General features: G+C 45.7%; 1 protein-coding gene across 4 annotated transcripts in view; it reads left to right on the forward strand.

The window, feature by feature from the left end:
* The window catches only part of LOC119445794 (uncharacterized), a 52,991-nt gene extending 29,126 nt beyond the window's left edge, over positions 1-23,865 (forward strand). For 3 of the 4 annotated variants that reach the window (XM_049669506.1, XM_049669500.1, XM_049669497.1), the window contains 8 exons: positions 6,523-6,648; positions 7,014-7,115; positions 8,236-8,400; positions 14,736-14,825; positions 15,470-15,634; positions 19,735-19,790; positions 22,905-23,024; positions 23,226-23,865. In XM_049669506.1, the coding sequence (XP_049525463.1) occupies positions 6,523-6,648; positions 7,014-7,115; positions 8,236-8,400; positions 14,736-14,825; positions 15,470-15,634; positions 19,735-19,790; positions 22,905-23,024; positions 23,226-23,565 (1,164 nt within the window). In that variant the 3' untranslated portion in view covers positions 23,566-23,865. The remainder of the gene's footprint in view (positions 1-6,522; positions 6,649-7,013; positions 7,116-8,235; positions 8,401-14,735; positions 14,826-15,469; positions 15,635-19,734; positions 19,791-22,904; positions 23,025-23,225) is intronic. The other variant, XM_037710110.2, reaches the window with a different exon arrangement.
* Positions 23,866-27,697: the final 3,832 nt, after the last annotated feature.

Here is a 27,697-nt window from a genome sequence, read left to right on the forward strand (position 1 = left end):
CGTGCGCCGAACGCTATATGTGCGAGTGAAAGGGCGCGAGGGACGCGCGCTTTCACGGGGAGTGAACGCACGGCGGAGAACAAACGCGCGTTCTGCGCCGTGCTCCCGTAATGGCTGCAGAAGTAGGCGTCTCTTTCCTCCTTTACAATGTAGAGCACACGCGCCTTCTTCCGACGCGTGAAAGGCCGTGGGGGAGGGGGGGAGGGAAGGGAGGCGACGTTTAGCTGCGGCACCAAGTGCCTATATATATCATAGGCTCCGGCAACAGTCACCAACGCCGCACGCATTTTGTGCGAACGCGTGCAAAACGCCGACGGCGTCGACAACAGTTCTGCGTGTTGCCGGTGCTGCTGCATGTCCAAGTTTATACAGCTGATAAAGCTACTATCATTACTCCGTATAGCTCTCTACAAATTTGCTATCGCAATTGATGCTTCGCCTTTCAGGTGAAACTGCGACAACTTTTTCTATGCATCTACGTCTCTTGCCTCAGGCCGAAGATTGCACTTATATTAGCTCTCTATGGCATTATTCCAAGTCATCGGGGTCCGATACTTAAGTCTTACAAGTCTTGTTCCGAACGCATTTGAAGATCTTGGTGATTGACAGGCTCGTTCCCTCTGTAGTTCTTCCCGCGGCAAATGTTGCACATCTCCTTATTGGCGACAGTTGCCCCATTTAGCGTTTTATCTGTCTTTGTCCGTAAATGTTTGCCATGAGGTTGAGTAGAACCCCTTCTTATCTCAACCAATTTCATGCCGCCAATGATATTCCGTCTGCTCTATGTGCTTCGCTGATCTTAATTATGTTTCAGTGCTTCTACGACCCTATATCATCGCTCAGGATTTCCTGTGTACGTTCTACGTAAGGCAATCCATCCTCATGGTTTCTTCATTCATTCACCGCATTTAGCGATTTACAATATATTCCTACTGCTTTTCCCCTCTTTCTCAGAGTTTATCAAATCATTTACACTTCTAGATCTCTTGATATTCATTAGGAGTATGATGGCCATTGTTTCCCTCCCGCGGATTTTAGTGACATTGTATACGTTTTCTTCTTTGCGTATTTTTTTTCTTCAAGTGCCAGTAGATCTCTTCGTACGCCTTTCATTTTGCTTGTGCCTACTTCCTATTTGCGTGGCTCTTATTCATTTAGTGAACACTTATGTTATAATGTGTGCGCTCCACGCGAAACTTTCTTACCTCGTATTTCTCTGGCATCGCTGTTTGGGCATCTTTTGGACATCACGCAGCTTCAAATTTTCTTCGCTTTTCCAAGTCTTGCCAGAGATTTTCTCAAGACTTCCTTACTAGATAGCTTTTATTGTTAGCTGTTACTATTCTAGCACGTTATTAGGGCTCGTACGCATGTTGTTTGCAAAACGGCCTCCTTGAATCCCTGCCTGCCTCATTTCGACACCCTGAAGCCTGAACCGTTTGATACTCTTTATATTGCTCTCTCTTTCTATCCTGTCTCTTCTTTCTTTTCTTAAAACGACTGCTTTCTTCATTTGTTGTTGTTGTTGTTAAAACGTTTATTTGAAGGTGCATAGGGAGTAGGTGTTGTAGGTAACGCCACAAGTTCTCTCGCGACGACCTTGTACTCCTCGACCTTAAGTTCCTTCTTCTCCTACAGAATAGTTAATCTGTGTACTACATCCTCTCGTAAGTGATAACGGTCAGTGAACCGTCAGTGATAAGGTGTTTGTTAGATTCAACCTGCTCGTTCAGGTGCTCTGCGATGACATGTTCTCGGTATCCAGCTCCCTCAGTGCCTTGTCCATATCGATACGGAAGACTCCTTTCTCCTCACAGTTTTTCTTTTTCAACTTGCGGGGCGTACGCGCTGATAAAGTGCACAAATTCGCCCGCATCTAGCGTCCCTGCGATTATTCCGTAGTTCTTGTGATTTGCGCCTGCAAGATAAATCGAATTACATCTAAAAAAAGCAGCACTATTGACCATCAGAAACAGATTGGCAAAGAGCTGGCTATTGTTTAATTAACAGTTTTATAATGCGCCACAAAATATTAGCACTAAGACTTTCTTGTTTCTTGTTTTCGCTACGCATACGGTCGCATCCGTCGTGCGAAGCTCTTCTCTACAACGTCCTGAACGTGGTAAGTGAAATTCACTAACAAATAGTTCTATAAATTTATTCTTCGGTTTGTCGATCACGTAATGAAAGTGAATGTGCGTGCGACAAACTTGTATAAGCAGCGGAGCTAGCATTAATAAAACTTCTCTTTCTTTCTTCACTTTCTATGTTAATGAGCGTTTTCTCATTGGCTGACGGTCGGGCACCCGCCGCTCATGAGATCGCACAGTTGATAACGACATGATTGCTGAGGCGACGGCCAATCTCGGACGTCACTTACGTGGGAAAAGTTTTGTGCATACGGGCTTTGCTTCGTGACATACAAATTTGTAGGGTAAACGCGTAGGAAATAGAACTTAGAGGTATAGGGCATGTGAACGAGTGCGTTAATATACGTTTACTATGGCGCTTCTCGCAGACGCGTAGCGCATTTCTTGAAGCATGGCCCACCATCCTGAGGCTGCATGTACCGAGAATTCCACACATTAGTGATTAGACACCAGCGAAATGGTGGTCAAACCGCACCTGAATTCCTCCACTACGGCGAACCTCAATGTCCATTGCGCAGATTCGGGGAGTTAAACCTCATAGTTTAGTTTCGATCAGCTTCGATAGCGAAAAAAATGCCGACGTCGGATATTTCCAGGCACACGACTGTGACCACATTTCTAAAGAACGGACGTGTCATAGATATCCGCCAACTATCCCCTTCAGTCACTGTGTACCATTTGAGTATACGCGACACTACTTTTGCCATTTCTGTGCAGTTGTGGCAAGCAAGAGACCGCAAAAACTAATACTAGGGTAAATTAAACGTTCTGCTTACCTCAAGTACCTTCATTTTACTTCTGAGGGAAATATATCGCTACCGAATATCGCTTTGGAGAAGGCACTGCAGTGTTTGACGGGAGGTGCGACGCGGGACGTTTCGATAGCAATTGCGAACAATTTTTTTTTTGAGTAATGCTTGCAACCAGTAATTAACTTGTGGAAGTAATTCGTGGTAGTGATTTAATTCCTTTTTATGAAGAAACGTATCACTACTGAGTGGACAATAATTAGATACTTAATCACTCTGTAATTAGGGTGACTCATCATAAAATGTAGAAAGAGTCGTTCTACAACCTTGACTTGCTCTTAATGGAGTCTGTAGCACCTTGGCATAAAATTATGTAAATTTAAAACATTTATCGACCGTCGATAATAATTTGTGACTGAAGGGGCTATGTGATACCAGTATAGATGCTCCATGGTCAACGACTTAGACACAATGTTTATTGTTTAATTTTAGTCAGTTTACGTGTTTGCTGATAGGCAACTCGAGATGCCCACCGTGACAAACAGCGTGGGTGCAATTGTTAAAGTGTCCTAGCGCTCAGTGCTTTTCTCTTTTCCTATCAAAGAAGACAAACGTTTCGTATAACTCGCTAGCAAAAGAAAGACAGAGAGGCACTGAAGTTGAAATATCTATGGTGGATGGAGAGGTTGACCTTACATTGAGCCGACTATTACAAAGCTTCAAGCGTTGCTCGAGCGGGCAGATAGAGAACCACGGGGAGTAACAAGAATGTGCCGGCAAGATGCGGCATGTTAGGTATGGGTATACCGTGCAGTCGCCTATTTCTGCTAACTGTACAGTGCGCTATAGTTTACTGTTTACTGCTGCTACCGCGCATTGTTTGTGGCAGCAGCTCCGTTTTGTTGCAACAACAGCGACGCCTGTCTATGCTGACGCTCGGCAACAGCAGCTGTTAGGTGGTGCAAGAACTCGCCACGTCCTACAGCTATTGGCGGAGCATACAGGGGGGGGGGAGTGCAAGCTAATATTCTCTTTCCAGCGAAAGCTCCAGACAACAATAGCGACCACGCCATACTGCTGCACATACCGAAGTCTGCGCTGAGCAGATGTTTACGGTCCATTCACATGCCGAGATTAAGACGAGGCCTCTATCGTGGGCAGGCGTGTGCGAGCGCACGACGCCAGTGCGGCACTTATCTGCGCGGAAGCAGCTCAGCTTTGAGTATGTGCAGCTGTACAACATGCGCTGCCAGCCAGCGAAATTGCAACGTATTTATTGCATTGTAGTTCATTACGATCCCGAGAAAGTCTTCACGGTGTCGATCGTGTGCACAGGTAGATATAAGGGCATGCTAAAAATAAGCTCCGAACGGGAACTTGCGAATTATGCGAGCGAATATCTGCTCTTTAGGTTTACGAATTGTATAGTCCTAGATTCTGCACATTGCATCCTAGCTTTTTTAAAATGAATCCATCCCCCATGAAGCGCTTAAAAGTTAAATTGTGGGGTTTTAAATGCCAAAACCACAATTGGATTTTGAGACACGCCGTAGTGGAGGACTCCGGAATAGCTTTGACCACCTAGGGTTCTTTAAAAAACGTGCACCTTAATCTAACTAGACGAGCGTTTTTTTTTCAATCCGCCCCCATCGGAACGTGGATGCCGCCGCGGGGATCGAAGCCGTGACCTCGATCGAGCTCAGCAGCGCAACGCCATAGACACTGAGCTGACGTGGCGGGTATACTATGAAGCATTTTTGCGTGAATACTTTATATGCAAGGCATAAAACCATGTCTGTGGCCTTAATTAACCCATTTATATGATAGTCATTAAATAAACCACACATTATCGTGCTTCTCAAGCTACGGGCACGTAAGAGGATGCAACACAAAAATGCACGCCCGTCGTCACTATATATGAGAGTTGTGTGTATCGCTATGACGCCAAGAGGAATTCAGACATCAGAGCGTGAACGCTTGTGAAATCACTTGCACCACAAAAGGCTAGAATTACACCGTCACGGGGAAGGATGATACGGCCCGTGTTGTGTAAAAGCTGCTTCGTTACCCTGGCTCACAAGGGTTTGACTATTTTTTTTTGTTTTTCGCCTAATTACATTATTAGTTATATTAATTGATGAACTTCATTAAATATTCTATTCATAGCAAAAGTGTCAAAAAATTGGAGACCATACTGAAAAATTTCCGATCTGCAGCTTTCTGTGCTCAATACGTGCGACATAAACATTTTTCAAGCATGAAACGAAGCCCCCGAAACGCGGAAAGGTGCCGTGATCAACCTGCTGAAGTACGTGGTTTAACATGAAAAATGACGAGGGAGAGAGTAAAGTTCCACCTAAATAGTCGCATTATCTGTGTAAATTCACCAGCAATGACACTGGTACAATATGAACTGCACAAATGACCCTCATAAGAATATACATTGTGGAGACCTGCAGCTCGGTTGAAACCGGTACGACGCTGCTTGGGCATCTCTGCAGCGCCTGCATGCGGCAACTTCTATTTCATTCTGCATCATTACTTTTATCGACGATTGCTTTATTTTGCTCCCGTGCGTGGCGGATCACTTATGTGCCACGCGCAACGGCGCCGTCCGTGGTGTGGAAATGAACTGAGTGTGCTTGCGGGCATGACCTTAGCACTGCTCAAATCGACACTATTGCCGTGAGCTTACCGTAGCTTCTCGCTCTGCATGTCTTTACATAATATTGTAAGCGATATCCTGTATATCGCTCCATCGCCTCGATGCTGTCGGTTTGGTCGCCCTTGACTGAATGTTGCCAGGGGAAATAAAACGTTGCCGGAACTGTAAGAATATACACAGGAGTCTCGCAGTTTTTAATTCTCCGGGCTAACTTAGAAAATTGACCCGGTGAAATCAACGCCCCATAAAATATGGCTGCAAGATGCCGCCTCCGTGGAAGTTTCTTCACAGAAGACACCAGTAGCTAAGGCAAATGAATGTCGTGAGCAGTTGTCTGATATCATTGCTGGCAGCGCAAAAGTAGCTTTATAACTTCACCGCATAGTGCCTCACGCACCCCTCTCCCTAATTTACCCATGCAAATGCAGCAGGTGTTACGAACCACACGGCTAACGTTTACAGTGAGACCACCGTAAAGTATGACGTGTAGGGAAATGACGGTTCGCGCCATTGCGTATTAAACAGATTGTTTGGATGAAATATCCGCGCTTTTGGGGGCTTTACAAGCCACTCGGCTTATTTGGGCTTGACCTCTATCCACTTGTTCGCTCGACTACGCCTGGTCTTCCCTGTCAGGACTGTGAGCGTGGGGTGATATTGATGGCGAACGGCGTGGGCAACGTGGTCAGAAAATTTAGAGAGTCCAGCTAGCATGAAATGTACAAGAGAGAGAGAAACAGAAAGGCAGGGAGGTTAACCAGACGCACGTCCGAAATCTAAAAGAGTTGCAGCCAAAGCAATGAAAAAGTTAGTGTAACCTTTTTACCAGGCGAAATCACACGTTCTACTAAGTTGCTACAAACATTTACTCTACCATTATATGATTAAGTTATGGAATCATTTCTTACAAACCGCGCGTCGACTGCACTTGAATTATTTGCCCGTTTGCTTCGTTCAGGTTCACTCGTCACGCTCCTTGCCGGGCAGATCTACAGACTTTATTACGAGCCACGGTTTTTCTCCGCAGCGGCAGAGCAGCCACGAGAATGTATCCAGTACCGACAGCTCAAATGTGCACGTTCAGGTGAGCGAGCACAAAGATGTGTTCCTTCTTTCTTTTCCTTTTTCCGTTAGTCAAGGGGTGGAGCTTTCTAGCATTGAATCGTATTTTGCAACAGATCTCCGAAAAAGCGACTGCCTTTCGGACTTACATTCATCTGTCGAAATATAAACTTGCAAGAAAATATATTTTGGCTACAACACCAGCCATTTTTGCTGCCGCCGGCGCCGCTTTCAGGAGCAGATCAACGACGCCTGCACGCGCTCGCGGGATTTTTCCCCATAGGCGTAATGCATCGCAGTCACGCCTCGTTCTGCAGTGATAACCTTTCTTGCCTTCATTTTCCACGTGCAGTGCAATACAAGTGTTCTTTTCGTTTTGTCTTTCAGATATCGGACATTGCTGGCGACGAAGATATTGTAGCAATAACGTACTTTCTGAAGATATGCAAGTCAACTATATTGAAGCCATACTCCGTCATTCTACAGTTGGTAAGGCGCCACCACCATTTCACATAAGTTCGGACTGAACAAAAGAAAATGATTGGCTCAGTGTAAATATTACTGCTTAATTGCTTAATACGCTGGCTCGCTTTGCACGGTGTCTCCTAGCGAAAGGTGCGAGAGTCGCACTTCGTGAAGCTGTTGCAATGATACTTATCTTTATTACTCCTCATATTGTTTCGTTTCCGTATGGTACAAGATCTACTGATCATTACACAACAACGCAATTTTAAAAGCAAATAAAATTATATCAAAATATTAAAATAAAATGTGTTGGCGTGGCAAAAGTATAGCAGCTGTAGTGAGGAAATGAGTGGATAAAATAAGTCTATCCCACATTATGAGGTAATTATATCTTTATTGCTATGAATATTTTATGCATCTTTATATTCTTGTTATTTTATTCTTGTTATTAACTCTATCCCGAAGATGAGTCCGTTCAGAGGAGAACGTAGAACATGTTCTCATGAACTGGCATAAGTATGAGCTACAGAGAGACAGAAAAAAAAAAGAAATGTCTTTATTTAATTCTATGATGTTATAGCTTCGGGTCATCCATGTATGAAAGGGGTGCACCGATCTTGTCTGAAAGCCTCAATAACCTCTCGATTGAAAGTGATATTGTTTCCATGTGGTTCACACTTCGTATGTTTTTTCGTTAGCTTTTATTACTATTATTTTGCTGGTTTCAGTGATTTACAGCTTCAAAGCCGATATTGTACTACATCATGTCAAGCAGATGTTTGTTTGATTTTGCAAGTGGCTTCGCTAGGTATTGTTCTTTATTCGTGTCCAGCTGCACCAATATTGACTGTGTTGAGCTTGTGTTCGCAGTTATCACTGCCTCTGCCCAGTCGCGAAGTCTGCAGGACAGGCTGTTTTATTTCTTTGTTTTTTTTCTCTTTATTTTGTTCAGTTGACTATCCTCGCACGTTTGCAACGACTCCTTTATTGCTGTAATGCGTTCTTCTCATGTGTGCTATTGTTTGTTCATTAAAGAATCCATACTAATTTCTTCAGAAACCGGTGATAAGATATTTGACATTTCTATCTACATTGTATAGATAAATTACTCTATCTACCCTGTTTTCTTCTAATTTTTTCGCAGGTAGCATGGCGTAAGTTTCGCAAGGACAACCCTACGCGTCACCACTTGTCATGGAGGATCATGAATGTCCTGTACCCAGCCATTATCCTGATGCTGCTGCTTTTTTATGCGGCTCTTCAGGGTCTAGCTTGTCCTGGACGTCTAGAATTCAAAACAATGCAAGCGGTAAGTTTTGCCGAAACATTCTTCTTACAGGCCACAAAGACCGCACGGGATCAGGCAGGCACGGATTATCAATACAGGAAATCTCGGTGTTCATGAGTTCAAACTGCCGATATGATTATAGTTGAGGGCTGTTGCTTCACAGAATCTTCAAGAACAAAAAATTGTTTCATAATAGACAAGATGGCTTCAATATACAGAGCCGGTGAGTCTAACATGTCAGTGCCGTCAGAGCAGAACAATCACTTGTGAGCCTAAAAGCAGAGTATTGGAGAAACCAGAGTATAATTATTTACGTAACGTGGACTGCTCGCTACGTATTTATATACGCAGTGAGTAGGGTTCTCGGCCCGTATTTGGAAAACATGTTGGTACGCCAATGTGGTTCGTAAAAACCAGATACCGGTGAATTGCGATGACAAACATATTATTAGCGAATGCGGCCAGCAAATGTCAAACAGCTTTTACGAATACAAAGCTTTCAAAGTTGATCTCCTGCTCCTGCTATCAGTAAGTCTGATAAAATACATACATACACTGCATTTCCCATAATCTCAGAAGGATGGCGAGGATGTCTGGAGTGGAGAGAGAGAGAGAGAGAGAGAGTGAACTTTATTGATAACCAGCAGTTTAGTCGGCTGGGCCTAGGCCTCCCACGATGGGACGTCGAGGTATTGCCTCTTCGCCGCTTCGTAGGCCTGCTGGGTAGCCCAGAGCTGGTCGTCGAGATGGGAGCTGCGCAATGCGGCGTGCCATCTCGACGAGAGGGTCACGGGATTAAGGTCTGGGTATTGATGTTTGCACTCTCATAGCATGTGGGAGAGTGTTACCGGTTGAGTTTTACAGATCTTGCACGTGTGGCTTGTGTAGATGTCGGGGTATATGATGTGATAGCGTGTGAGGGAGGGGTATGTATTGGTCTGCAACAGGCGAAGCGTGATTGACTGTGAGCACAGTTAATAAGAGCACTCTGTTTAACTTGCCGTGATGGGTGGAAAAGATTCTTCCTTGCGAGGTAAAATGACTTCACAAGGTCGTTGTATCTTGTAAGGCGGTCGCGTCCTGCGGGCGCACATGCACCGTCTCCGGCACGGTAGGCTAGTTCTCGTGCTACGGAGTGTGTAACCTCGTTGAGGTTGGTGAGGTGCGGGTGGACATCGCCGGCGTGTGCTGGGATCCAGACGAGGGTGATTTGATTTTCAGATGAATGCGGGGCTTGATGTAAGATACGGAGTGATTGTCGAGAAATGCGACCCTTGATGTAGTTGGTTGATTGCCGTGCGAGAATCGCTCACTATAATGTGACAGGCTGGATGTAGTTTTTTTTTTCCTGCCCCTCTGCAGACGCTCTGCAGAAAGGACAATGCGAAAAAAAAAAAATGAGATGACCGCATGTCTTACACAGAATCGCAAACAATTTGTAACCTTCATTCATAACGTTCTTTATTCCATACCGCTGTGGTGCAAGAGAACGTATATTGGTCAACCTGGCAGATACATCAATCAGAGGCTAAAGGAGCATAACTATATCGTCACTAAAACAATCTCGGGTTATTGGGCATACATTGCCGAGATTGTGGCGGCGTCCCTGTTTTTGAAAACACCTCTATATTATATAAGGCCCAAAGTAAGATGACAAAGGCAATTGCAAAGGCCTATGAAATTGCAAAAAACGAACGCTAAGTGAGTAAGCATGGCATCGATGTCGCTATCATGCAATTTTATCGAATTATCGCCATAGCCGATGCATCGTATGTTTTCATCATGCCGTGGACATGTGTACGGTTCTTTCGATTTGTACCACTGACTGTTAATTTACTTATTTTTGTGTTTCGGTATATATATAGTGAAGAAAAGGGAAATGAAAGTGGACGTCCACTTTCATCTCCTTTCCGAATGAACTATAACACGCCTAAGGAACCGTGAGATAAAAAAAAGTTATACGACTCGACATCACCACGTGTTCTTTAAGTTTTGCAATACTAGTTGGTGCTTTCTACATGGAGTCTGACGGGAGCTAACTGCATCTGAGCCGAGACTCGGGATTTCGACGTCTCTTCAACGCGACCCAAAGTCAGCCGCGCGCCATATATACTGTTCAGCTTCGTCGCATCCTTTTGCCTCCTAGGAACAAGTGGCAGCGTTGCCATTCATAGAGCGTGTCCCAGCTAACGTTAGTCAAGCTGTTCAAGGAAAAAAAAATACGGTGCACGATACTATCTTTAGATCTACGGTGTTCGGTCATCAAACTTCTCACGACCAAACACCGTATAGGTCTTATATTTGTATCTTGCACCGTGTTAAATTTTTTTTTTCATTGAGCAGCAACAAAATTATTTCTTGAGTCATACCAAAACGCGAGAGAATTCCGGATTCGGACAATCTGTTGACGAAATTCGGCTGAATATCCCCAAACAGGCGCTACAGATGATGCCGCTATACCTCCGTGGATGTTATCTCCTCTCCACATTCGGCACTCCGTCCCCAGCATAGGCTCCAAGAAGAACATGCCTCCAGCAGCTATTACAAAGAGGACACTGGCCTACATGAGTACACTACTACGAGGCACATATTTACTGACGGCTCCTCTACACAGCATAGCTCATCCTGTGGTCTTTTCGTTCTTTCCCTAGGACAGACATTTTCATGGCGTTTATATAGAGAATAACGTCAACATCGCCCGAGCTGTATGCGATGAAACAGGTGATTAAATACATATTACGGCAACTACAATATCAAAGAACAATTTTCACAGAATCAAAAACAGCATTGAAAAGCCTTCGCACGAAAAACACTACATCAAGCAATTACATACTGGTCCATGACATAGCATAATCATACACCAGTTCGCATCTATTGCTGGATATATGATAGAATTTTAGTGGCTTCCAGGACATTGCGGTATAATAAGTAATGTAAAGGCGCATGAGGCAGCCAATAAAGGCCATGATCACATGATGCATAATATAAGTTTTCACTAAATGTGAGGCTTCAGCTTTGGCAAAGAGCTTTGCGCTCACGGAACGGAATAGAAGCTGCATGGTCTTCATCTTCAGGCAACTACAATCCATTTTATTACGATAGGAATTATATGGACACTACAAAGCGGATTTCTGCCGTCGGCGTCGCCGTGAGGTTCCGTATGACGTCTACGGCGATGAAATCGTCGCCGCGCTCCGGACGCTGTATGTGTGAGGGAAAGGGTGCGAGGGACGCGCGCTTTCACGGGGAGCGAACGCACTTCGGAGAGCAAACGCGCGTTCTGCGCCGTGCTCCCTGAAGGGCTGCAGAATTAAGCGTCTCTTTCCTCCTTTACAATCACCGTATATAGAGAGCAAACGCGACTTTTTCCGTCGCGTGAAAGGCCGTGGGGGGACGGAAGGGAGGGAGGGATGGGAGGCGACGTTTAGCTGCGGCACCAAATGCGTATTTATATAAAAACGTTGCGAGGCGAGAGGGTGGTAGAGACTTCCGTCGCTGCTCGACGAGTTTCCCATTCTGATCTCGTCGAAAACCTCTGAGCCGCCCCCAGAGGCCCTGGCAACAGTCACCAACGCCGCGCGCGTTCGGTGCGAACGCGGGCAAAACGGCGACGGCGTCGACAACAGTTCTACGCGTTGCTGGTGCTGCTGCATGTCCAAGTTTATACAGCTGATAAAACTTCTATCCTTACTCCGTATAGCTCTCTGCTAAGTTGCTATCGCAATTGATGCTTCGCCTTTCGGGTGAAACTGCGACAATTCTTGTTTTAATTTTTGTTGTGTATAACATCGATCCAGAACTCCAATCAAGGCTGCCAAAATGTCTACTACGTCATCTGACGATACTTAACCGGCTTCGACTAAACGTTGCGTACACGAACAGTCTCCTTTTACAGCGTAAGCTGTTATGGGCTCACTTTAATAGCCGTTTCGGTTGGCGATGGTGTCCGCCACCACCGCCATTGTGCGTAACAGCTATCGTCAAGAATGAGAGACAAATTCCCAATTCCCGCGCGAGTCGGCTATTCTACCACTGAGCAACGCCAGCGCTTGCTAGCTTACAAGGGAAAAATGCCCTACACACGCGTCCTAGCGCGCGAAGAGACACGCGATGTGACATGCGCGCCGCGTAGCGTCGATACGTGCACACTTTGCATTGCAGTTGCATAATATTACACCGGGTGGCACGCCATGGAGCAGTTGCACAGGTAGCGAGCGGTCTTGATGAAGAAAAAGAAGATTAAGAAATGTATTAAAATACTAGAATGAAGACTAAGGAGATGTATACAAACATGCTAGAATGAAAAACATGATGGCATAACGCAATAAATAAAGGTTGCTGGGCGACTATTTGTGTCCCCATTTCGAAGGGGATGTCAATAAATCATCATCATCATTAGCATCGTATCGTGCCACTTCTCACAACTTGACATGCGTGCCGCGTAACGTCGATACGTACAAATTTTGACTTGTACTTGCGTTGTATTCCCCTAAGTGTCCCGACATGTAGCAGTTGCATGCTGCATGTAGCTGCCCCTGCTCGACTCAAGCAGGCTAGGTGACTATTTATCACCGCCTCGTTTCAAAGGGGATACAAATAAATGATCATCATCATCATCATCATCATCACCATCATCAACATCATCTTATCGTGCCATGGGTCAAGGGGTGTGACACGTGCGCCGCGTAGCCGCTATACATGTGCTTGCTCTTCGGTACACCGCCTCCTCGCAAGGTATACGAACCCTGTAGTGCATGCTGCCAAAAATGGAGCTCCTATGGAGGCGCTCCTCAAGCTTATGCTGTGAATTCACAGGCGCATTCTTCTCCGAGTGCAGCCACTTTTTTTTTTCGGAATGGTCAGACTAAAAGTTCATGTGGTGACAAGTGCGGCGCCGTGGAGTCTCTAGAGCACATATTGCTTGAGCGTCCAGCTTACAGAGACGAGCGAGATCGATATTAAAGGAACATGGAAAAGCTCGACCAAGGTCCCATCCCATTCCTTGCAGAGTAGCATGTAGGCGAATATACGCTGGCTAGCCACTCTGCTTTTCAATAAAGAGCATTCTCTCTCTCTGTCTCCACGTGAACCACCCCAGACATGTATCGCCTATGTTGTCACCTTAGACATGTATTTAACCTATTGCTGTAAATTAGACCTTGCTATCGCTGTCACTGCTTCGCTCTTCGGGTAAGAAACTGGCAATTTTTGAAGAATTTCGTTCAATCCCCAGACATCTCAATTCCTTGTTTGACAGCGATACCGACGGGGCGCTTACACGTTCTTCTGTTGCACGTGCCATTTCCGCCGTCTCCACAATCTCTCGACTGCCCTGATCAGAATGTCTTTACAGAACTGCGTAGTTTTGCATTTTTATTGCGATAGCAATTATACGGACACTTCAACCGGATTTCTGCCGTCGCCGTGAGGTTCCCTATAGATAAAATCTTCGCCGCGTGCCGTATGCCCGAGCGGAAGCGTGCGGGGACGCGCGCTATCACGGAGAGCGAACGCACTCAATCTCCCACGCGCATGCAAGGAAGCGGGAAGCCAGCGCCGGAGGAAGCGGGGGGGGGGGGGGGGGTCGCACTTCCACTCTGCCAACAACCGCGCTCGTCGCTCGCTCGCACCGTCTCTTATCTCCACACGGCTCTGACCTTTATGCGCCGTGCATTCGCCGCTCAGTTTCCGTTGAAGCGATAGACCGCCCGTACCTTCGCCGCTGCGGCGTATGTACGCTCGCTGTCAGAGTTTTTACGGTCGTTGTCTGCAGTCATTCAGTGTGATCTATTCATGTTTGTTTGTGCGCGCTCACACCACGCTTGTTCATTCAGTTAGTAATAGTCGGGCCACATTTTCCAACGCACGCTACACATGCAATGCTGCCCGGATCGGCAGTGCAGCGCTACAGGTGTGTCCCTTCGCACGCGCTGCCCACGGGAAGCGCTTCTCATCAACACCACCGTTTCACACGCGCCTTCTCGTGGTCATCGAGTCTCTCTTCATGTCGGTCTACTTACGCCGCAGCACACCTGCTTACTTAATCAGCTCATGTTTACTACAATTCATATTGCTATCAAAGCCGCTCACCTTACTTCGTATGACATTGCTGTGTTGCTATCGCATTCATTGCTTCGCCCTTAGGGCGAAACTGTGACATTTTTCTGGTTCGCAACCACAGTTAACACGGTGATTGCTTGCGGAAAATGGGGTTCCTAGACTCTCTATAGAGCCCCTAGATTTTTATAAACCTAAATACACGGCCTTTAAAGAATGCACAAGTGAAAGGGAGGGGCTTCGCTATGCACGATGAAATTTGCCGTTACGTCGACATCTTTTTTTTTTTTCTTCTGCAGACAGCTCTGCGGAACTCGACAAAAATCGTCCCAAGAAACGTGACTCCTACCCCTGACTACTTCTGGGATGATTATGACGACTACACAACAGTGAGTACACGTAGGTTGCCTACCGCGTTTTTTTTTTTTGTATATAGCTTGTCATTTCGGTGCATGTTGAAGGGTCACTTTTGGTGCTACAGGGTGGTGATTACCAGCAATGCAGAATTAAGCCGAAGTGACGCCAATCGAGAGCAGTTCAAAGCAAATGTAACGTAAATTACTCATGTGGTCATCCTAAACTGCAAGAAATTCATATGCTGAGAAAGCATCACAATGCGCATTATTTTGCACAGACGAACAAAAAGAAAGTCATTATAGAGGAGACGTGTGCAAATTGAACATCGTGAAGAATGCTGTTTTTTATACAAGCTTGGAATCGTGCTTAGGTAAGCGTGCAATACATTCAGCTATCTTTCAGAGTGACTGGAATGGCCATAAAAGTTCTGTAGCATGAAAATAAAAATATCGCATTTTGTTGCCCTAATGAGTTAGTTCATGAAATCTTCGCTTAAAAAACACAAAGTGAGAAGTTGACTTTAAGGCCACAGAAAGGCTAACGTACAATCTGTGCTAAAGAATTCTGAACACACTTTTCATTCCCGAAAAGAGGTCGCTGAGGACATGCACCAACACGCTTTACCAACACGCTTTACGTGGAGATACCAGAGAGCTGATTGGAGGGCGCGATGCAGACGCAGAGTTACGAGGTGCAGTCTCTGGGCGAGCTGCCGCTGTGTCAGCACCGGCTCACCCTGTACATCCTGCCCAGCCTGCTGCAGGTGATCGCCTTCCTCTACGGCTCCTACATGTTCCGAATCATCGGGGTGGACGAGGAACTGTACGCCATCATGGAGAAGGTGCGTCTGCGCCGCTGCTCGCATCGCTTGCACATGGCACTTAGTATGACTCCTGGTCTGGGGCTGCTTCGGCTTTTCGTTGGTACGCAAAGCGCGAAATACCCTAGCCATGCTCTTTCTAAAGGCCGAGATCCGAAACAAGAGAGCGGTTCACAGGAAGATGGAGGCTTGAAGTGATTAACAGTGGTAGAACAATGTATGCCGCTGATGCCAATGCTTCGACAAGGGGACTTGCGCTTGTCGTCCCCTTGCGGAAACGTTGGCTTCAGTTAACGTTTCTTGTTCTACCACCACTGTTAAATCACTAAAAGCCGAACTATTACGCATGCGCGAATTAATGTGAAGACTACGCATAAATGCGCAGAAAACTGACTCAGGACTGAAAAATGTGATCCGTGTTTTTTTTTTTTTCTGGCTTGGTATTGGTTGTTCGTGCTTCCTTAATATTTGAGTACAATGCACAAATGAACCAATTAACACGCCCTCCACCAAAGTCGCCTACCGCACCTCCGTGAGAGACTGGACGCATTGATCGCTGACCATATAGCACGAAGTTCGACAGTTCGCAACTGAGGAGAAATTTTGTGCAATCTTTGCACCCAATGCAGACTCATTACGCCAGCAGTGCGCAAGTTACGTTGGGTGCATCACAAGTACACGATCCTGCCGCACTGTCGCTCACTGAACTATCGTGGGTCTATTCGCGCGTGCAGCGACAGACATTGTGTCTGTGGCCATTCTCTGCCTATCTGAGGCACACGGTGAATCGATATGGCAGAAAAGAAGGCCAGGTTTCCTGGTGATGTAAACGCCGACTTTAGATATTCAATGAAACGTTACACCGTAGAGGGACATCTTTCTATGCACAAGGTGCAGTGACAAACACTGAATCAAGACATGTGAGAGCAATTTTAGATACTGACTCACCTTGTTCCATAACCTGAGAGACAGTAGCAGCCAGGGTGCTGCAGGGAGCGAACGTCCTGGAGCAAGAGGAGCAGACGATGTTAAAAAAGAAAGAAAGAAAAGGGTGTAGGAAGGAAGACAAAGGAACACGAAAATTACACAATATTCGCACACATTATTACGCATTATTCGTGTCAGTTCATCAGTGACGTAGGAGTAATGTTGCAAGAGTAACTGTAAGAGAAACATTTAACAGCAACGTTACAAAGAAACTCATTACGAATCATGTTATACGGTAAGGACCCGTATGATATTTCAGCTGTGTAAACAACGTTGTGAGGGGGATGTGTACTTAGAATCTTGTGTACTCATAGATGTAGGCCCTGTGCTAAACAAACCGTAGTTGTCAGAGTAGTCGGTAACCATTCGGTAAGACGTCTCTAATAGCTGAAGTGTACACGCGGTGGTGGCCTAGTGGCTTTGGCGTTGCGCTGCTAAACCCGAGGTCGCGGGGGCGAATCCCGGCTGCGGCGGCCGCACTTCGATGGGAGCTAAATGTAAAAACGCCCGTGTATCGTGCATTGGGAACCCCAGGTGGTTGAAATTATGCCGGAGTCTCCCAGTACGACATACATGCCTCATAATCACGTGGTGGTGTTGGCACGTAAAATCCCAGAATATAATTTAATAGCTGAAGTGTAGCATTGCCATGATGGCAATGCAATAAATAAATAAAAAAAAACTGCTGAGAAGGGGCACTTGTCAACACCCTTTTATTCCTGCAAGCAGAGAAGTAACCGCGGAATTTTGTCGTTCCGGGACCATAATTAAAGTGTCTTGATTAAAATAACAAAAATGGTACATTCACCGAGAAACGCTTTACAAATTCAGTGAATTTTCTTGCACAGAGGTGAAGGCAACGCCGCGTGCGTCTTTTTTTCTTGTTAAATCGGGCAGTATTCTACACGCAGAGGAACATGATTCTCAGTACGGCAGACTACGCACAGTTCTCAAGAACAATATATATAATTGTACAGAGTGTATGTTCACCTGCAACATGATAATGACCACACACGCAGAAAATCCACAATGAAGGCATGCCTTGCGCACGTTTCGGCATAAATGTGACAGATTACGACGCGAATTAGCTAATCAATCGCTTGTATATTACTGAATGAAGTAAATCGGCAGCCACAAGAGGTAATCAATTATATTTACGTTGCTTTCCTGTTACTGTTTATTATTTATATTTCAAGCAATAACGAGCTTGTCTAGCTTTTTCTAGGCTCTTTTTTTTTCTCGTCGATTCAATTGTAAGGAGTTGTTGGTTGTGGTTGTTTTAATCAGAAAATTTTTTTCGTTTCCTTGCAAGGAGATCGCCGAAGCACTGAGTGCCCAATTAAACTAAGCGCTACAGCGCTGAGGTTCGCATTTCCTCACGACGTCACACCTTTATGGTGTTTATTATTCACTGAGTTTTGACGTTGTTGTCTGCGTTGTCTTCTCAAAATTTTTCTAAGAGTGTCCGCCACCTAGTCTGACATGTCCACACATTCTCAGGCTCGATTACTTCTCCGTAGCTTCATTATTGTTCTCGTGTTCTGAAACCGTTACAAACGCTCATTGGTAGCATTGTTTGCCCCTAGCATTGTTTGCTCAATGCTTGCTACGTACTACTCTCGAAACTGTATCGCTTTACAGAACGGTGTTTGCTGAGCAATATAACCGAGTAGTGTAAGCAGCAATTGACTAGTGAAAGAAAAAAAAAATCAGTCATCCTTAACGTTCCCTTTCGGGAAAAGTAATTAACCAATTACAAAGTTAACAAAAATGCCATTGATGACAAGCGATCAATTTCTCGTAAGGAGTTACGTGCAAGTGTGATGCATAGTAGAACCGAGCTGAGGCAGGTGGATACATGGACTATCGCCACGTAAGGCGTGGCGATGCCAGAAAACAATACTGCGCAAAACACACGCCGCGACTCACTGTGGAATCAGTGCCTGCACCGTACTAAGGTCAAGGAGCGGTATGGATGCTCCTTTTGCTGGCGAGAGACCAAACCTTGACGAAGGACAGTGTTTACGCTTAGTGCGGCTTTTCTATCTGTCGCGCGATAAGTTTTCTCCTGTCTGCAGTGGCTGCAGAGGTCACTGCCAGGGAGTAGTGTCTAGTACGAAACGGGATGCTCGCTTTCCGCATGCTTTCTTTCGCTTATAGTAAATTTGTGTTTCTTTGCTAAACTCCGTATTTGTTTAACGATAACGCAATGTGGGACGCCCGTAATCTGATTTTTTTTTTCTGTAACGCGAACGCGACTCGCGCTCTAGAGTACAGCCTAAGCGCTGCATTTAAAATGTACACTACCTACGGAGACAAGTGAATAGCTTCAATTCAGGTGGCGGTAACTGGATAAAATCGCACGCAGGGTGCAAAACAGTTCCAGATTTCATTAAATAAAGCGTTCGTTACCCCAGAGTGTGGCAAACAAAGCTGCAATTTCTTGCTTGCCTATTGATAAGTGTCCACTGCTTTCGGTAAAATTTTATACAAGACCTTTGTGATGTCTTTGTGATAACTGCGTATGCTGTTCAAAGAAATAATGAGCTTGAGCATGTTCTTTTTGTTTGTAAGTAACTGAAATAGCACCAGTTCAGAAGCTGGTCTCAAAGCACTCCGCCAAATAAGAGAAATGTTAAGCAGGCACTTTTTCGTTCATTAAAACACTGAAGGCACTTGAAAACGCGGCAGATACTCTGAAGTACAGACTTTGGCAAAAGTTCTGAAGCCACTCAGCGTTCCGAGGTTAAGAACAGTGTCCATCTTAATCTCTGCTGTTTTGGAGCGACGAAACTTGCACAGTTATACGCTGCTCGGAGACACGGTCGTTCTTCGAGACTTTTGACAAATTTTGTACATTTTATTGCATTCGAAAGAGTTAAATTACAAGTCTGTATTTTTTCAGGCTGTACTACCTCTCATAATTGTTATTACTTCGTGATTAGAAAGAGCTAAGCTATGAGAGATGCATTTCAGGACGCTTAGCTCGTTTTGTCTGTACGAATACTAGAGGTAATTGTGTGAAAATAGCGCTGTGAAACAAAATAACATAATGCTATGGCGTTTCAGGGATGTACCGGGGATGTAGCTGTGCACACCGAAGTGAATTCACTCGTCACTGTTTTTGTTTTCAGGTCTTTCTGCAGTCGTCAGCGTACTTTACGGAGCGGATTATCATAACAGTTACAAGGTATAATTAACTTCTTATACGTATTACTTTATTCACACTAAGGCCTCAACCACAGAAAGAATTTCTGATTGGGATGTACAATTTCAAAAATCAAAAGAAAGAAATGTGAAATTTGCGAGTTCATTTCTATGCACTGACAGCCGCGTTATGATGAGGAAGACGCGCAAAGACGTCCCACCACAGTGAGAAACCAATATACCGGGTGTTCAAAGCTAAGCTTTGCGGATTTTTTAAAAAATCGCCTGGGGCAGGTAGCATAATTGTTATCATTGAGCTGGGCTATTCGAAGATGCGGACATTAGTAGCACGAGAAATCTAAACACATATTCAACTAATTAACAAAAATTGACTAATGAACTTCTTAGTTAATTACTTTACGACACATATTGTAATTTACGAATTGTAGCCGGTGAGTTTGCAAGACGTATCCACTTGAAATGAATTTCCACGACGACACCAGTTTCGAGATATTTCCCAAAGTGTGGGACGAAATACATGGGAGTTCCAGTTACTTTTGTGCGTCAATGTTAAAACAGCCCATTTTGGTAAAAAAGTAAGTGGAACAACAGTGCATTTTTACGGCGAGTTCGATGGCACAAATCTCCAAACTGGGTAATCCTGGAAATTCATTTTAAGTGGATGCGTCTTGCAAGCTCACCGGCTACAATTCATAAATTGCAATATGTGCCGTAAAATAACTAACAAGTTCTTTACTCACTTTTTGTTAATTAGTTGAAAATGTGTTTACATTTCTCGTGCTACGAATGTCCGCCTCTTCGAATAACCCAGCTCAACGATAAGAATTATGCTAGCTGCCACAGGCGATTTTAAAAAATTCCGTAAAGCTTAATTTTGAACACACTGTATATTCAAACCTCTACGCGGACCTTTTTACTTTCTAACTTCAGTTTGAAGGGCACGTCACGACTAAGTCTTAATTTTGTGGTGTTTGTCTACAGAAAGGGAAAAAAAAAAAGACATTATCGAATGTCTTTCGGTGCTCATTTCATTATAAAAAAAAATGTACTTCGACGTGTCTCCCCTTGAAAATATTAAATGCGTTGATTAATTGGCGAAAAAAGAGTTGCGGCAGTTATTAAAAAAGCCGAGATGTGTTCACCAATCGAAGAAAACTATCTCTCTTGTGAAACGGCGGAAGCGTAACATACACGCATGCAAAGTCGTGCAAAAAGGTCATGCGAGAAGATAACATGTCACTGAGATGTGCTTGCATGCCCTCAGACGAACTTTCAAGCGCCTTCCCAGTTTTCACGTGTGCACATTTCCACAATAGGACAGAAAGCAGAACGAAGTACACTACCCCTGCCGTGCATGCAATATCAGAAGATGGAGGTGATGAAAAAAAAAAAAAAATTGGTTCTTTTGCGATATTCAAATCGTTACACCGCCCACCAATTTCATGTTCGCCACCCGCCGCGGTGGCGTAGTGGCCTTGGCGTTGCGCTGCTAAGCCCGAGGTCGTGGGATCGAATCCCGACCGGGAAGGACGCATTTAGATGGGGGCGAAATGCGAAAACGTTTGCCCATGTGCCGTGCATTGGGTTTAAGTTGAAGAACCACAGGTGGACGAAATTAATCCGGAGTCCCCCACACGGCGTGCCTCATAATCATATCATGGTTTTCTCACGTAAAACCTCAGAGCTAAATTTTTTCATGGCCGTCATTTATATACTGCAGCACGATTCTCCGGATAACTGTATACATAATAAGTCCGTTGATGTCTTTCACATTTGTTTGCGTTGGACTACATCTTTCTGAGGCTGGTTGGTAGCGTGGAAATGTTTGACATGAGCAAAACCGGTGTTCTCGACCCTTAATCGAAGTCGAGACTCTTCAGTCGGGTCGGTGTCTCCGGCTAGCGGCGAAAGGGCAGAGCTGTTTGACAGGTTTGCTCCACTCATTGTCGATGGATAGTTTCCCAATTAAAACTGGAACGCCGGAAGTCTAACCCGTTTATTCCTATATGTAGTAAATGTATTTCTTACTCAGACGACGACGGGTACGCCTAGTAATAACGTGTCGCCGCGAAGTTCCGAGGCTTTAAGTTTCTTTTTCTCCTTAAAAAAAAGCAGTGGCTTTGCTCGGCTATGCCAGGATATACGTAGCGTTAGCAAAGGTTCAGCTGATTATTCTTAGCTTATTCTTAAGCTTATTCTTAAGATAAGATTATTCTTATGAGTCAAGCTTCTCCGTTCTTCTGCGCTGTTGAGCAGCATTTGCGCTCTCCTTCTCCATGGCTATACCACACTGGCAAACGCCAGTCAGAAGCGCAGCGGCTCCAGCGCAGTGTCAGACGGCGACTGCACAGCGAGCGCGCGCCGGCGCCAGTGCGTCTACCACGGCTACGACGTCACTCCTCTGGAATGCGCAGACCGGCGGCGGCGGAGTGCGCGAGAGGTGCCGGTTCCGGTGCGCAAGCCGTGTGACATCACTGATCCTTGCGCATGCGCAGCACGGCTCTTGATGTGCCGCGCGAAACGGGCTTGGCTAGGCCAGTGTAGCTAACGCTACAATAACAAATCCTCATTGCGCCACCACTCATATATCCCTCCATTAACATCACGGCTAACCGTCATCATCACTCGGAATCCTTAACTCCCTATCAGGTAATAACTAACGTTTTCGAATTTTCATTCCCCCCCCCCCCCCGCACTATTGATGAATGGAACACTCTGCCATTGACATTGCTAAGTTGAACTGATTCTTTAGTAAAGTATATACTGATGTCACACTTTTATAGTTTGATTGTGATTTGTTTGTATTCTGAATATGTGTTTATATTCTTTCTTGTTTTGTACTTTTACCCATCCTGCTTGGGCCCAGTGGGCCTGTAGTATCACGTAAATAAATAAATAAATAAATAAATAAATAAATAAATAAAGTGGGAAGATGTGAAGGAAGGTGAGGAGGAGGGACAGGTGCTATGGCATACAGGTGATGAACGGGCGTGCGGAAACATTGTGCGCATGAGAAAAGAATATATATACACACATATACAGAACCTTAAGATGCGACGCTATCTTAATGACAATTACATGTTGCTAACACCTGCGGCGAAATAATAAGCAACTCTTTTCACTTTCCTTTCGACAGGAGGTTCCTACTGGCAGGCGTAGTATGGACGCTTATGCAGATAGCGGTGCAAATACTTTACAACTTGGCCTTGGAAACAGAAGAGCAACTTATGGAGAGAGCTTTTTCAAAGTTACCAGAGTGAGTACCAACGACCAAAGTGCACCGGGATGAAAAAAATAAAAGATATTAAATGCATAATTTTTAAGTGTGTGTAAAACATGAACCGGAAGACTGCTTATCGCGCAATAATCTTGAAACATAGAGAGCAAAGCAGCTGTCTTAAACTTTGGTATGCAAGACTACACTTGTAACGCCCTGCTTAATACGTATTGCGTGCAGGTGGAAGACGATGGTGCTAATCACACTTCGGATCCTGGGCCAGCTGGCGATGATCCTTGTGGAGATGGCTGTGGTGCTCAACTACTGCACCCAGTGCGAGATGATCATCATCTACCTGCGCGGGGTGGCGCTGAGGCTGCGGGAGAAGCGCATCACCATCCGCGAGGGAATGCACGTCAGTCGCCGCTCCCTCGCTCGTACGAGCACCCGCTTAGAAAGGGAGGTTACGCTCACAGAGCAGGCGCGACCGACCAGTGCGTTCTGTGAAAAAACTGTCTGCTACCGTACAGGCGCATATGAAACCAAACTATCAGAGTGCGCACTTAAGGCGGGTCCTTAGTGCATTTTAACGATCTGTAGAAAGGTGACCGCTTGCGTACGGTCTCAGATCTACTGTTAGCACTTATAGGTTTCGTAGCGATGTAGTACAGCTCCCCACTACACTTGTCTATAGACCTTTTCATCGGGCGAGGAGGAAAGGGCGCGCGACGAGCCTTTCCTCCTCTCTGGCTTGGGCGAGCCAGCGCGGCGCGCCTTGAATGTGTTGCCGGTCGCTCGCTGCGGAAAGATTTGGAGGTGTTTTAGCTAGTTCTGAGTGCAATTTACGGGATGTCAGTTCTTGCGAGGTCGTCGAACAACCACTGTGTAGCCTTTAAGGGCAGCAGTTGCTACAGTATCTGGAAATTTCTCTTGGGTGTGCAAAAATGCGACGTGCGTCATCAGCTGCAGGGTGTGTATGTGTTGTGAACTATGTTGGATGTATCGGTTTTCACTCGACGAGGACTTGTTGTAAAACATTTGCATCAGCCACCGGCAATGTTCTCACGCATTTTAAGTCTACTAGACTTCAAATCACTATGTTTACGTTAGCCTCCTGCAAGAGGCCGAAGGTTTTGCTCAACACAGCGAGCACTGCGATTGGCAAACCAACATGATACACACAAGCTTCGTACTTCGATCGGCATTGCCTTTTTTGCCCTCTAAGGCACAATATACAAAGGGGATCGCATAAAGAGAATCAAACAGCTATTTGCAAGGACACAATTTCCGTAAGATCGGTGAATGCGTCGTAGAGTTCATATGTCCTCCTTTTGCGGCAAAATAAAACAGAACATGGGATAACGATGCAATAAGATTTCCCATGGTCGTGCCGCATGCTTGCACCATACGCTATATAGAACCAACAGATCTATAACAGAGCATTTAGTACTGCCTTGGACGCTCGCGCTGTCTGCAGCTGGTCGTTTGACCACTCGAAAAGTGTGATTCACACTGTACGGTAAGCGGTTATTATTAACCAAACTATTTTATTTGTGGGCGGAAACCTTGCCCAACAAACAAGGCAGTCGCCCGATGTATCTACAGATAACAACTTGAACGCTTGTCAAAGTAAACAGCACAACTTATTCGCCAGCAGAACCGTACCCACGTTATTAGGATCGTCAAATGTTTCGTAACTACTCGTTGCAGCTAAACCAGAGCTTAGAATTACAGTGTTGAGAATGCTGCAGTAAGGTAACATTTGTGAATCTAATTTTCAGAAACACTTAACTGATATTCGAGGCTGATTGTAAACTCAAACAAACGCGCACACCTCGCGCTGGGTGTCTCCTTCCGCCCTAACGGCAGCAGAAACTCCAGCCGCCTAATTATTTCAGACTTAAATTCCTTCACTACGCCTTACAGGACCGTTCCCCACATAGAAGACGCCATTGCATGCTAAATAGACCGCGGGAGAGTGAATAAATCCATCAGAAACTGCCGCCGAGCGTATACCACAGCATACAACACGGGCGTTCGCCCAAGCCAGCATGCCAACTGCCCATAGAAGGCGCCACTGCCTAGGCAATGGCGGCGCCCATGAAAAAACGGTCTATACATATAGCGGGAGTATGGTGCTCTCCGGAGTGTGCCAGCGTTTTCTACTAGGTAGCGGTGGTTCGAGACTGTTCTGTTTCTGCGCATGCGCTGCCTAATGAGCCAGCCCTGCAAAGGTGACGGAAAAAGCGGTGAATGTCGCCATAAGAGTTGCGATGACAGGCGAGAAGGCGTTGCCTTCGCATGGCTGCTGAGCCGGTACAAGAGCTCGTTTCTCGTATGTGACACAGATAGCTTTCACGTTTTCACGACGCATCTTCTCACCGGGCTAGTTTCGAAACATGGCTGTCCCAGTCACGTAAGTGCATCAAATTGTCACGCGTACATTGGTTTGCTTTATGGCGGTGACCGTTTTTCACTGGGTGATCACTGTTACAGATTGATCGCACGACGCAAGACACGCCTGTCGTGCTGTTACGCTTCTTGTTTACGCAGCTAGTACTCCAAGATGGCGGCCAAGATGAATTCACTGCAAACCATCTACAGAGCTTGAATTGACATGATCGTGGCCGCCATCTTTGGGTAACGTGACAGCACGTCAGGCGCGTCTCGCGCCGAGCGGCAAATCGATAACAGCGATAATCCTGGGAAAAACAGCCACCGTCAAAAAGCAAGACAATGCACACGTGATATGGTGCACTGATGTCATCGGGGCCGCCACGGCCGCCATGTCCGGGTACTACCACGGCGAGAAGCTGCGTCCGTGACGTCACGGGGAAACTATCACAGGGAAACTAAATAATAAGCTCAAATTATGGAAAATAATAACATGGAAGACACTCGGGTAGCAGGGGTTGGCTACTTGGTAGTGCATGCTCAGGAATAACAGAAGCAGTAGGTGTGGAACCAGCGACTTCTGCGGTAGAAAATACTAATGACGAACACGGGAACGTTCTCACGCTCTAGACAAGTGTGGTGGGCTATCGCTGTACATGAACTGAAACGACAGTGGCTACTGCTTTAGGCTAACCTCGTTGAGCGCCGGTAACAAGCAGATACGTTAAATAACGAAGCCCGTAACAAGCCACTTCTGCTCTGTAGAAACATGTTTCAATAACCTTCCAATGGTGAAGCTTGGTAAAACATTTGCCTACAGATAGCTCTACCGACCACAAAACACAAAAGTTGAAAGAATTCTGCGCGTGTGCCTCTTATGTGTACATTTTTTTTTCGCTGTTCGTCGGCAAGATTTCAATAACGGCCCGCAACATATCTTGCATTTATCAGTTTACAAATTGCACTCCGAAACGAATCAGCCTGTTGTGCGTTATCTGCGGGTATCTGCACATTTGGGAGTCGTGGCTTGTTCTGCACATCTACAGCCATGTCACCCCCTCCCTTTCCCCCTCCTCCCGTCTGTCCCTCGTTTGGATGCCTTGCTCCGCCAAAACTGTGCATTGTTGTGGAAGCCTATCCATAGGTTATCAGGTGCCCGAGCTCGTACTAGTGAAGCAGTTCGAGCAAAATAGTGGTTATTTAGCAAGAAAAATTGCCAGTCAATCGTAATTTGGTGAAGTGTTAGCAAAGGCTGCAAGCCAGAGACGAACTGTTCTTACAAACGAAAAGCCTCTGCGAATTCATACAGCAGTTCTTACGCTAGGCCGATTCCAGAAACAGGCACCGGCCAATCGTGCCAGTAGCCGTAATATTAGCGAAGAAGCTGGCCAATAACAAACTGTAAAAGCATGAAAACTTCGTGAATTTGGTCCCTGTTTTGCAGAGCTAATTGAATTTAACATGTATTTTTCACTGCTCGACTCATGCGTGGCTGAAACCACTTATAGGACAGCCGGAGTGCTATGCTAATTATAGTCATGAGTGGGAGCGTTGGGGATGCTAGCAAATAAAATGTAACGGGGTACCATTGGCTACACCAAAGTGACAGGGCAGTGTCTGCAAATTCACAAGGCTTTTAATAGGTGACCCGTAAAAGAGCGAGGTATTCTGGGATGCGCCGTCTGGTCACTGTTTCCGGTTCGAGGAAGCGCAGCCGCCGCCACCGCTTCGCCGTTGAAACCTATATTGATGCGCTTGCAGTCCGGCTTTGTCACACTCGAAGATTACCCGGTTGCAGGCGCCTAGCAAAGCCATGGTCGGCTGTTCAGCCGTTGGCTGCTCAAAGTCAAGCGTTAAAGGTAAACTCATGGAACTACTGCCTTGCAGCATCCCTTGCTGAGTCAGCTGTGCACAAGCATCAGAGGCATGGCTCCCACTTCCAAAACTGAACCATCAGGGAACAAAAAGAAAATGAACGTACAGTGCCACTTACCAGGCGGCGATGAGCTGTGGAAGTGCCGACACGGAATGATTCCCCAAGTTATTTCTTTTATAACATTGACTCAAGCAACGTGTAACTATTTCAGTACTCGCATGCACATATAGAGGTATTGTGGGCATTTCTTAGTCACTTCTTCGTTGGCTGCGCATGTTCATCATCTCATCGCTTGTGGGGACTCATCTTGAGATTTATCTGTGCCTTGAGTGTGATCGGTCCGCCGCGTCTTCAGGGCTTATTAAAGGTCGTGTTAACGCTGCGTCACAGCCGAGAAGCCAAGAGACTGCAGCTCTTCTCGTATGATTGCGTGGACCATTGC

This window comes from Dermacentor silvarum, chromosome 1 (assembly GCF_013339745.2).
Source record: "Dermacentor silvarum isolate Dsil-2018 chromosome 1, BIME_Dsil_1.4, whole genome shotgun sequence".
Taxonomy (NCBI): Eukaryota; Metazoa; Arthropoda; class Arachnida; order Ixodida; family Ixodidae; genus Dermacentor; species Dermacentor silvarum.